At 39.7% G+C, this 13171-nt stretch overlaps 1 protein-coding gene across 3 annotated transcripts in view; it reads left to right on the forward strand.

Moving 5' to 3' along the window:
• LOC117324428 (MAPK/MAK/MRK overlapping kinase-like) overlaps window positions 1-13171 on the forward strand; it is an 84105-nt gene that overhangs the window by 37066 nt on the left and 33868 nt on the right. For all 3 annotated transcript variants that reach the window (XM_033880278.1, XM_033880279.1, XM_033880280.1), the window contains exon 3: window positions 7350-7439. In XM_033880278.1, the coding sequence (XP_033736169.1) occupies window positions 7350-7439 (90 nt within the window). The remainder of the gene's footprint in view (window positions 1-7349; window positions 7440-13171) is intronic.

The following is a 13171-nucleotide window of genomic DNA, read 5'->3' on the forward strand; positions in this document are numbered from 1 at the left end:
CTTAGAAATAAGTCTTCACTTGGGTAATCACTGTACATAAACACCTTGGAATAAGTCTACACTTGGTAATCACTGTACATAAACACCTTGGAATAAGTCTACACTTGGTAATCACTGTACATAAACACCTTGGAATAAGTCTACACTTGGGTAATCACTATACATAAACACCTTGGAATAAGTCTTCACTTGGTAATCACTGTACATAAACACCTTGGAATAAGTCTACACTTGGGTAATCACTATACATAAACACCTTGGAATAAGTCTACACTTGGTAATCACTGTACATAAACACCTTGGAATAAGTCTTCACTTGGTAATCACTGTACATAAACACCTTGAAATAAGTCTTCACTTGGGTAATCACTGTACATAAACACTTAGAAATAAGTCTTCACTTGGGTAATCACTATACATAAACACCTTGGAATAAGTCTACACTTGGTAATCACTGTACATAAACACCTTGAAATAAGTCTTCACTTGGTAATCACTGTACATAAACACATTGGAATAAGTCTTCACTTGGGTAATCACTATAAATAAACACTTGAGGAATAAGTCTTCACTTGGTAATCACTGTACATAAACACTTAGAAATAAGTCTTCACTTGGATAATCACTATGCAAAACCACTTGAGGAATAAGCTCTCACTTGAGAGGTACATCTCTTTAAAAACAATACTCCCTTAACAGTCTACTGCTACATATATATTCCCATGAGCATATTTTAATTTTTTATTTGCATTTTAACCACTATGTTACCATGAACGATATAAAAACCTGGATAATGGTAAAGTTTTTTATTGATCTCTCAGATAAAGAGTTTATCCTACCCAGCTACTGTTTGTAAAGGTTAACACTACCTGGTGGCATAGATGTGGATGTAGGTTTCATGACTGCAGGTACACACGCAATTAACCTTGCCTGAATGAACAATACATTACAGATAACTGGAACACAATGATATCTCAATGGTTCAGGCCTGTTCCAGAGACACACCCACTCGTACCCGACTCTGTCAGCCAGCACCACCAAAGAAAACTGCTCGGAAAAATTCAATTTCCTTATACAATTGGGAAAATATTGATTTCTTATCAAGCATACCATGCTCTCTACAAAATAAATATTGCAGTAATGCTTTAGAATTATTCACTCAATAACTGATGAATTTGCTTTAGATACATCAATATTTTTGCATTAGAATTGATATTGATACATTTTGTTCATGAAAGTCTATACATTTTTTTGTATTTTAATGTTGACAGTTCTAATATAGAATATGATCTAGGTCAAATGTTTTTCCACACAAATCAATTCATCCTCAGTATGATTACTGTGATACTTGTTCTGGGGTTTACAGGGTTCAATGAAAATGATAACAAATTGTGAGTCTTTCTCATACTTAGGGGTTATATATCTGTTACTGTCAACATCTGGAGTGGGAATTCTGTAATAGCTGTCATTATGTTGACACGTTCTCAGATATTGCCTGATTTGTAAATATAATTGTTAGGTTTTGACTAATTTGTGAATATAATTGTTAGGTTTTGACTAATTTGTGAATAGAATTGTTAGGTTTTGGCTCATTTGTGGTTTTGACTAATTTGTGAATATAATTGTTAGGTTGTGGCTCATTTGTGAATATAATTGTTAGGTTTTGGCTCATTTGTGAAGTTAAAGGTTGTATATTATTGACTGAACTGTAAAGTTTGTAGTTGTTACATAATTTGTTTAATGTTCGGTTTGTGAGTTAAGGCTCTGTATCATCTATTGTCACATAATCACATTTTCACAGTATATTTACACACAAATAAGGTAACCAAGGCAAGGTTGTTTTATTGGTCATTTTGGGAAGGAAGTGTGTATATTATGAACTATACAAATTTGGAGTATTTGACTTTAAGGATCCATCACCAGGTAAAACAACATCATAATCCCTGAAAACAGTGATAAAGAGACTTGTATATAGTACTTGACCACATATACATGTCTATAAAATATTGTTTTGTATACTGAACGTTATACACAAGGTATTTGGTAATGGATATGCATTATTATGCAGATGTATATATTCTAGTCAGACTTATAGTGTATCAAATTTCAATTTGACAATAATACCACATAGTAAACGCAAGACCAGTTGTAAATTAACATAGTCAGAAACTTGGCAGAGATTTTGACATCTCAATCAACTGCCTATCAGTTTGGTTGTAGGTGAGATCTGTTGCTGAACTTGTATGGTTAATTGAACAATCATGTACTAGTGGTGGGAATTAGCCTGGGGCCAGGGACTCAGTGTGGAGGGGGAATTAGACTGGGGCCAGGGACTCAGTATGGTGTGGGAATTAGACTGGGGCCAGGGACTCAGTGTGGAGTGGGAATTAGACTGGGGCCAGGGACTCAGTGTGGAGTGGGAATCAGACTGGGGCCAGGGACTCAGTGTGGTGTGGGAATTAGCCTGGGGCCAGGGACTCAGTGTGGAGTGGGAATTAGACTTGGGCCAGGGACTCAGTGTGGAGTGGGAATTAGACTTGGGCCAGGGACTCAGTGTGGAGGGGGAATTAGACTTGGGCCAGGGACTCAGTGTGGTGTGGGAATCAGACTGGGGCCAGGGACTCAGTGTGGCGTGGGAATTAGACTGGGGCCAGGGACTCAGTGTGGTGTGGGAATTAGACTGGGGACAGGGACTCAGTGTGGTGTGGGAATTAGACTGGAGACAGGGACTCAGTGTGGAGTGGGAATTAGACTGGGGCCAGGGACTCCGTGTGGAGTGGGAATTAGACTGGGGACAGGGACTCAGTGTGGAGTGGGAATTAGACTGGGGCCAGGGACTCAGTGTGGAGTGGGAATTAGACTGGGGCCAGGGACTCAGTATGGAGTGGGAATTAGACTGGGGCCAGGGACTCAGTGTGGTGTGGGAATTAGACTGGGGCCAGGGACTCAGTGTGGTGTGGGAATTAGACTGGGGCCAGGGACTCGGTGTGGTGTGGGAATCAGACTGGGGCCAGGGACTCAGTGTGGTGTGGGAATCAGACTGGGGCCAGGGACTCAGTGTGGAGGGGGAATTAGACTTGGGCCAGGGACTCAGTGTGGTGTGGGAATTAGACCTGGAGACAGGGACTCAGTGTGGTGTGGGAATTAGCCTGGGGACAGGGACTCAGTGTGGAGTGGGAATCAGACTGGGGCCAGGGACTCAGTGTGGAGTGGGAATCAGACTGGGGCCATGGACTCAGTGTGGTGTGGGAATTAGACTTGGGCCAGGGACTCAGTGTGGAGTGGGAATCAGACTGGGGCCAGGGACTCAGTGTGGAGTGGGAATTAGACTTGGGCCATGGACAACTCTGATTTAACTTTAACCTGTTCAATGCCCTGCCATGCTCCCTCATTTAACAGAAAGCCGAACAAATTTGTTAATGTCTGGCATATTTTGTGATTTTTATTACGTACCAAAGTCATACAACCATACAATATTCTTGAGTTGTGTGAAGGTCAACAAGTTCAAAAGTAGGTAAAAGAGACATTTGAATGTTGTGAACAGCCTGTGCGAAATGTCTTTAAAGGCTGATGAGACCAGGCACAATCAACATTATTCCATAACACTGCACAGAAGATATTGATCCCATTTAATGTATCTGATCATTTAGTCTCAAGTGAAAGGAATGGTTTAAAGCACCCATGGCCTTTCTGTTGATTCAAAGGTTTAAGTTGATAGGTGTCAAAAGGCTGTGTAGTTCAAACTTTTAACTGTTTATACCACTCATTCCTTCAATGTAATCTTAAGGGCACTGTATAACAGCATAATGGCCAACCAGATATTCCAACTTAAAACTAGTTGCTCAGTTTTACTGAAATAGAAATTCGTTGAGAGTCTTATCAAATGTCAGGTATATTAAAGTTTCAAATCTAAATAAAAATGTGCTGTATTTCAAAATTGCTTCAAGCAAGTTATTGTCATTTATTAAGATTATGTATTATACTCTCTTTTTAAACCAGTAATTATTCAAGGTAGAACCTTTAACACTGGGTTTCTGTCCCCATTGCATGATTTTAATACGCCACTAGATTTGGGATGTTATCTTTTCTGTTCTTTCTAAAACTTTTGTTTTTCCTAGTGTCTCCCTTGACACACACACCAAGTTTTTGCCTTTAGTTGAGCATTCCCCCTGTGAGGAATGCTTTCAGTTCTGTCTCCTGGCCAAAATATACTGAGGTCTATAAAAATGGAAGGTTCCCATGCCATATAGGGGTTCCCATATGCTACATTTGCCCACCATACATCTTGCTGCCATATCAACTATAACAACATTAAAACCACTGTTCATTGCTTAAATGTTAATTAAGTACCCAGGTCAGTCTGGAACTTTGTGTTTACTAACAAGTGTTAATTAAGTACCCATCAGGTGTATATTGTACTAGCAAGTGTTAATTAAGTACCCAGGTATGTACTAACAAGTGTTAATTAAGTACCCAGGTCAGTCTGGAACTTTGTGTTAACTAACAAGTGTTAATTAAGTACCCAGGTATATATTGTACTAACAAGTGTTAATTAAGTACCCAGGTATGTACTAACAAGTGTTAATTAAGTACCCAGGTTAGTCTGGAACTTTGTGTGTACTAACAAGTGTTAATTATGTACCCAGGTATATATTGTAATAACAAGTGTTAATTAAGTACCCAGGTTGGTACTAAGAAGTGTTAATTAAGTACTCAGGTGTATATTGTACTAACAAGTGTTAATTAAGTACCCAGGTCATTGGATCACAGAACAGAATATCCAATATGTAAGGATTCTATCAAGTTTAGAATTGGTACATTGGATTAATATACATAGGTTTTCTGCATTACAAAACGATTGAATAAGGCTTTAGTAGTATGAACATGATACACACTGGCTGGGATCTCTAACTAAGGCTCAAAGGATCGAGACCAAAGAATGAGGACACAGGTTTTTACTCTCCTATCACGAAAGATTGGCCAGAAACTGGTTAGATCCGAAACTTTGTTAAGGTTGGAGACATGGTTTACATGTTGAAAGTGTGGGAAGTGTTAGGCCTGTTCCATATATACAGTACGGGAAAAGTATAGTGAGTCACAAACACAATGATTGGTATATAAATTAATATGTTGTGTTATTGAACATTTTGATCACTAGTGTCAATAGACTGTCTGGGTTATAGAGGGTATTAGTTTTTCTGTAGACCTCATGTGTCAACCTAACGGATAGAAATAAATTTATAATCCTCTTGTTTCAACATATTATCCCCAGTATTGCTAGATGTCGAAATGATGACTGTTTTAATACTGTCTGATGTTCTCTACAAACATTTCTCTTTAAATAATGATCCCTGATGTTCTTACAAAATCAACCTGAATAAGACAGGTACAGATAATTCCATAAATACCTGGGTATAAATATAAATATCTTAATATATTTAGCAGATTTTCTGTTGTTTCCTCTATTTGGGGGAAGTTGAAGAGACCAAAATAGATCTCCTGCCCCCAATGCAACGCTTGAGATCTGAAATCTTTCTGTTCTTAACTCACTGTTCTGTCTTCCTGTGCTTTATTTACTTCCGTAGGTGTCTCCTTGACACCCGTCCTCATATAACCCTGGCTGTTAGTGTCACCTTGACACCCGTCCTCATATAACCCTGGCTGTTAGTGTCACCTTGACACCCGTCCTCATATAACCCTGGCTGTTAGTGTCACCTTGACACCCGTCCTCATATAACCCTGGCTGTTAGTGTCACCTTGACACCCGTCCTCATATAACCCTGGCCGTTAGTGTCACCTTGACACCCGTCCTCATATAACCCTGGCCGTTAGTGTCACCTTGACACCCATCCTCAGAGGACGCTGGCTGTTGTTAAAAACAATAAAAACAAATATTTTCCATGTTAATATATTAATGCAATTGAAATAATTTAGATCAAATTGTGTATGATATTTGGTAGAGTGGAGGGCTATGGGTGTTGTTTTATAGATTGTGTGTGACATTTGATACAGTGGAGGGCTATGGGTGGTGTTTGATAGATTGTGTATGACATTTGATACAGTGGAGGGCTATGGGTGATGTTTGATAGATTGTGTATGACATTTGATACAGTGGAGGGCTATGGGTGGTGTTTGATAGATTGTGTATGACATTTGATACAGTGGAGGGCTATGGGTGGTGTTTGATAGATTGTGTGTGACATTTGATACAGTGGAGGCTATGGGTGGTGTTTGATAGATTGTGTATGACATTTGATACAGTGGAGGGCTATGGGTGGTGTTTGATAGATTATGTATGACATTTGATACAGTGGAGGGCTATGGGTGGTGTTTGATAGATTGTGTATGACATTTGATACAGTGGAGGGCTATGGGTGATGTTTGATAGATGGTGTGTGACATTTGATACAGTGGAGGGCTATGGGTGTTGTATGATAGATTGTGTGTGACATTTGATACAGTGGAGGGCTATGGGTGGTGTTTGATAGATTGTGTGTGACATTTGATACAGTGGAGGGCTATGGGTGGTGTATGATAGATTGTGTGTGACATTTGATACAGTGGAGGGCTATGGGTGGTGTTTGATAGATTGTGTATGACATTTGATACAGTGGAGGGCTATGGGTGGTGTATGATAGATTGTGTGTGACATTTGATACAGTGGAAGGCTATGGGTAATGTACTCCATAAATATTATATGTCCCTGATTACTGTGACAGAAACACTCTATAAAATTGTTCCCCAGTGGTCCAGGATGCTGATTACTGAACTGTTTCCATTGTATTTTTCTTGCTTTCAGTTCTCCCTACAACCATCGGACATCTCTTAAAACATAATGTCAATGACCTGTCAGAATCACCAAAGAATATCGCTCCTTCACAAGTACTTTGATAACAGTAAACATCAATAGAATATCTAAAATTTGTCCTCAGTTTATTTGGGTGCTTTGGAGATTCTTACAGGAACATACAGTGAGCATCCCTCAGACAGTTTTTTTATATCCATGAGCATATATACTGTATATCAGTTAGATTTTAGAAATAATTTATTACATAAACTTGCCTCTTCAGAAATATTGGTGAATATATGATTTTGTTAACACTGATCTAGGAACGACTATAACTTTTGTGTATGATGACCTTTTACAGTCAAGGATTATACAGGACTCCTACATCAGTAACCAATAACTGGGCTGCCTCCTCAAGGTCTTATTTTCATAAAACATTCAAGAAGGAAATTTAATTCACAATTGTCTATCCGTGCATGGTAAATCTGAAAAATTACTTGATTTTTTGCAACGATACAGCAGAATTGTGTCAATATGAAATTTTATCATTTGAATTTTTCAGTGTGGAACAAGTAAATAATTTACGTGAGATCCAAGCCATGCGTCGCCTAAGTCCTCACTCAAATATACTGGAACTCCAGGAAGTCATATTGTAAGTATAAATGGACAACATATTATTTTCTGATAAGGTATGAATTTAACTAATATGTATAGGTCTGGAATAGTAGTGGATTTATCCTCAAATCCTCCCCTAGTGTAAAGTTTGAGGAGGGCTTACTATTTTTGTGAACCACTTTTAGCTTACACAGGGGAGACAGTATCAGTAATAGGTTTGTAATTAGTCGTTTACCTGTACTATAGGTAGGAACTCCAGGTAAAAATACCATTTTGTAAAGAAAAGTGAAGTATCATTGCTCCAGACCTATCACTAATTTGTAAACTAGATTATCATTGATCCATTTGTAAACTGGATTATCATTGATCCAGACCTATCACTAATTTGTAAACTGGATTATCATTGATCCAGACCTATCACTAATTTGTAAACTAGATTATCATTGCTCCAGACCTATCACTAATTTGTAAACTGGATTATCATTGATCCAGACCTATCACTAATTTGTAAACTGGATTATCATTGATCCAGACCTATCACTAATTTGTAAACTGGATTATCATTGATCCAGACCTATCACTAATTTGTAAACTAGATTATCATTGCTCCAGACCTATCACTAATTTATAAACTAGATTATCATTGCATGATCCAGACCTATCACTAATTTGTAAACTAGATTATCATTGATCCAGACCTATCACTAATTTGTAAACTAGAATATCATTGATCCAGACCTATCACTAATTTGTAAACTAGATTATCATTGATCCAGACCTATCACTAATTTGTAAACTGGATTATCAGAATTTCCATTTTCTGCTAGGAGGGTTAATAAATGTCGATTCTCCATTGTATACATTATTTGTAGCAGTGATCTAAGGTTATGTGCATGATCTTAAATGTTTTAGTAAATCAAGCCCTTGGAATTAATTGATATGCTAAACAAAAATTTCCATAGATAAATATATTGCTGTGCTATATATCATGCACCCCAAGTGTAATGTACATTCTGACAGGTGAGTGTGTATTACCAGGGATAATCGGTCTAATAAAACACTTCCTCATGAACTGTATTGACTAAATGAAGTGTTCGTAATTCAGCACATGTCAAGCCAATTTTGTTTATTGTGCCTCCCTGTTCAGGCTCCACATTACAAAATAATAATTAATGGAAAGTTAGCTTAAGCTGTTCAAATAATTGTGTGAGATTTTCTTTACATTAATAAAACCAATTTAAAGGTATCTGGTAGATGTAAAATAACGTAAATTGTACCAGAAAAGGGGACATAACCCTTGGTACTCCGCCACTAAAAACTATAAATGAGTGGCCTTGACATTTAATGTTTCTTTGTTTCATTTATGTCCTGATGTGTGAACTTCATCTTGTAGACTAGAGCTGATCAAGGACTGTTTTGTTTGATGTAGATGGCTTTTGTTATTGATGGATCAATAGTGTCCATACGCGGTTAATTTGACAGTAGAATTTGTATGTCCAGTTCTGTGTCCTGTATGTGACTGGACAGTAAGATTTGTATGTCCAGTTCTGTGTCCTGTATGTGACCAGCCAGTAAGATTTGTATGTCCAGTTCTATGTGTATCACACATGTACATTATCCACTTGACCACTGGACAGGGAGATATATAGGAATGGGCATTCCTAGGTGTACATAACTGGATAATTCCCTAGCACTTTGATAAATATTGACAGACCAGTGAATTAAAGGAACAAGGTTTACCTGGTAGACACTTCTACCCTCTCGCCATGTCTGTATTATCTCGTGTGGTGTAACTAACCTGATTAGGAGGTCTGTAACTACTGTGTATAGCCCAGGGTCCCTGTAAGGTGTAGGGACAGACAACATGGTCTCTGTAAGGTGTTGGTGTAGGGACAGACAACATGGTCCCTGTAAGGTGTTGGTGTAGGGGACAGACAACATGGTCCCTGTAAGGTGTTGGTGTAGGGGACAGACAACATGGTCCCTGTAAGGTGTTGGTGTAGGGGACAGACAACATGGTCCCTGTAAGGTGTTGGTGTAGGGGACAGACAACATGGTCCCTGTAAGGTGTTGGTGTAGGGGACAGACAACATGGTCCCTGTAAGGTGTTGGTGTAGGGACAGACAACATGGTCCCTGTAAGGTGTTGGTATAGGGGACAGACAACATGGTCCCTGTAAGGTGTTGGTGTAGGGGACAGACAACATGGTCCCTGTAAGGTGTTGGTGTAGGGGACAGACAACATGGTCCCTGTAAGGTGTTGGTGTAGGGACAGACAACATGGTCCCTGTAAGGTGTTGGTATAGGGGACAGACAACATGGTCCCTGTAAGGTATTTGTGTAGGGACAGACAACATGGTCCCTGTAAGGTGTTGGTGTAGGGGACAGACAACATGGTCCCTGTAAGGTGTTGGTGTAGGGACAGACAACATGGTCCCTGTAAGGTGTTGGGGTAGGGGACAGACAACATGGTCCCTGTAAGGTGTTGGTGTAGGGGACAGACAACATGGTCCCTGTAAGGTGTTGGTGTAGGGGACAGACAACATGGTCCCTGTAAGGTGTTGGTGTAGGGGACAGACAACATGGTCCCTGTAAGGTGTTGGTGTAGGGGACAGACAACATGGTCACTGTAAGGTGTTGGTGTAGGGGACAGACAACATGGTCCCTGTAAGGTGTTGGTGTAGGGGACAGACAACATGGTCCCTGTAAGGTGTTGGTGTAGGGGACAGACAACATGGTCCCTGTAAGGTGTTGGTGTAGGGGACAGACAACATGGTCTCTGTAAGGTGTTGGTGTAGGGGACAGACAACATGGTCCCTGTAAGGTGTTGGTGTAGGGGACAGACAACATGGTCCCTGTAAGGTGTTGGTGTAGGGGACAGACAACATGGTCCCTGTAAGGTGTTGGTGTAGGGGACAGAAAACATGGTCCCTGTAAAGTGTTGGTGTAGGGGACAGACAACATGGTCCCTGTAAGGTGTTGGTATAGGGGACAGACAACATGGTCCCTGTAAGGTGTTGGTGTAGGGGACAGACAACATGGTCCCTGTAAGGTGTTGGTGTAGGGGACAGACAACATGGTCCCTGTAAGGTGTTGGTGTAGGGGACAGACAACATGGTCCCTGTAAGGTGTTGGTGTAGGGGACAGACAACATGGTCCCTGTAAGGTGTTGGTGTAGGGGACAGACAACATGGTCCCTGTAAGGTGTTGGTGTAGGGACAGACAACATGGTCCCTGTAAGGTGTTGGTGTAGGGGACAGACAACATGGTCCCTGTAAGGTGTTGGTGTAGGGGACAGACAACATGGTCCCTGTAAGGTGTTGGTGTAGGGGACAGACAACATGGTCCCTGTAAGGTGTTGGTGTAGGGGACAGACAACATGGTCCCTGTAAGGTGTTGGTGTAGGGACAGACAACATGGTCCCTGTAAGGTGTTGGTGTAGGGACAGACAACATGGTCCCTGTAAGGTGTTGGTGTAGGGACAGACAACATGGTCCCTGTAAGGTGTTGGTGTAGGGACAGACAACATGGTCCCTGTAAGGTGTTTGTGTAGGGACAGACAACATGGTCCCTGTAAGGTGTTTGTGTAGGGGACAGACAACATGGTCCCTGTAAGGTGTTGGTGTAGGGACAGACAACATGGTCCCTGTAAGATGTTGGTGTAGGGACAGACAACATGGTCCCTGTAAGGTGTTGGTGTAGGGGATAGACAACATGGTCCCTGTAAGGTGTTGGTGTAGGGACAGACAACATGGTCCCTGTGAGGTGTTAGTGTAGGGGACAGATAACATGGTCCCTGTAAGGTATTGGTGTAGAGGACAGACAACATGGTCCCTGTAAGGTGTTGGTGTAGGGACAGACAACATGGTCCCTGTAAGGTGTTGGTGTAGGGACAGACAACATGGTCCCTGTAAGGTGTTGGTGTAGGGGACAGACAACATGGTCCCTGTAAGGGGTTGGTGTAGGGGACAGACAACATGGTCCCTGTAAGGTGTTGGTGTAGGGGACAGACTAATAGAATCTTTTATCCCTTTTGGGGTGAGATAGAGGGATCTCAACCCCAGGAGGGAGATTGTTAAATTCCTAAACACGAGGCTTGCCGAGTTACACATGTTATGGACACACCCTGATAATATTCTACCATTAAAAGTTACACACATTATGGACACACCCTGATAATATTCTACCATTAAAAGTTACACACATTATGGACACACCCTGATAATATTCTACCATTAAAAGTTATACACATTATGGACACACCCTGATAATATTCCACCATTAAAAGTTACACACATTATGGACACATCCTGATAACATTCTACCATTAAAAGTTACACACAATATGGACACACCCTTAATATATTCTACCATTAAAAGTTACACACATTATGGACAAATCCTGATAATATTCTACCATTAAAAGTTACACACATTATGGACACACCCTGATAATATTCTACCGTTAAAAGTTATACACATTATGGACACACCCTGATAATATTCTACCATTAAAAGTTACACACATTATGGCACATCCTGATAATATTCTGCCATTAAAAGTTACACACATTATGGACACATCCTGATAATATTCTACCATTAAAAGTTACACACATTATGGACACATCCTGATAATATTCTACCATTAAAAGTTACACACATTATGGACAAATCCTGATAATATTCTACCGTTAAAAGTTACACACATTATGGACAAATCCTTATAATGGTCTACCATTAAAAGTTATACACATTATGGACAAATCCTGATAATATTCTACCGTTAAAAGTTACACACATTATGGACACAGCCTGATAATATTCTACCATTAAAAGTTACACACAATATGGACACACCCTGACAACATTCTACCGTTAAAAGTTACACACAATATGGACACACCCTGACAACATTCTACCATTAAAAGTTACACACAATATGGACACACCCTGATAATGGTCTACCATTAAAAGTTACACACATTATGGACAAATCCTGATAATATTCTACCATTAAAAGTTACACACATTATGGACAAATCCTGATAATATTCTACCGTTAAAAGTTACACACATTATGGACACACCCTGATAATATTCTACCATTAAAAGTTACACACAATATGGACACACCCTGACAACATTCTACCATTAAAAGTTACACACAATATGGACACACCCTGACAACATTCTACCGTTAAAAGTTACACACATTATGGGCACACCCTGATAATATTCTACCATTAAAAGTTACACACATTATGGACAAATCCTGATAATATTCCACCGTTAAAAGTTACACACATTATGGACAAATCCTGATAATATTCTACCATTAAAAGTTACACATTATGGACACACCCCTGATAATATTCTACCATTAAAAGTTACACACATTATGGACAAATCCTGATAATATTCTACCATTAAAAGTTACACACATTATGGACAAATCCTGATAATATTCTACCGTTAAAAGTTACACACATTATGGACACACCCTGATAATATTCTACCATTAAAAGTTACACACAATATGGACACACCCTGACAACATTCTACCGTTAAAAGTTACACACAATATGGACACACCCTGACAACATTCTACCGTTAAAAGTTACACACAATATGGACACACCCTGACAACATTCTACCATTAAAAGTTACACACAATATGGACACACCCTGACAACATTCTACCGTTAAAAGTTACACACATTATGGGCACACCCTGATAATATTCTACCATTAAAAGTTACACACATTA

This window comes from Pecten maximus, chromosome 3 (genome assembly GCF_902652985.1).
Source record: "Pecten maximus chromosome 3, xPecMax1.1, whole genome shotgun sequence".
In the NCBI taxonomy this organism is placed as follows: Eukaryota; Metazoa; Mollusca; class Bivalvia; order Pectinida; family Pectinidae; genus Pecten; species Pecten maximus.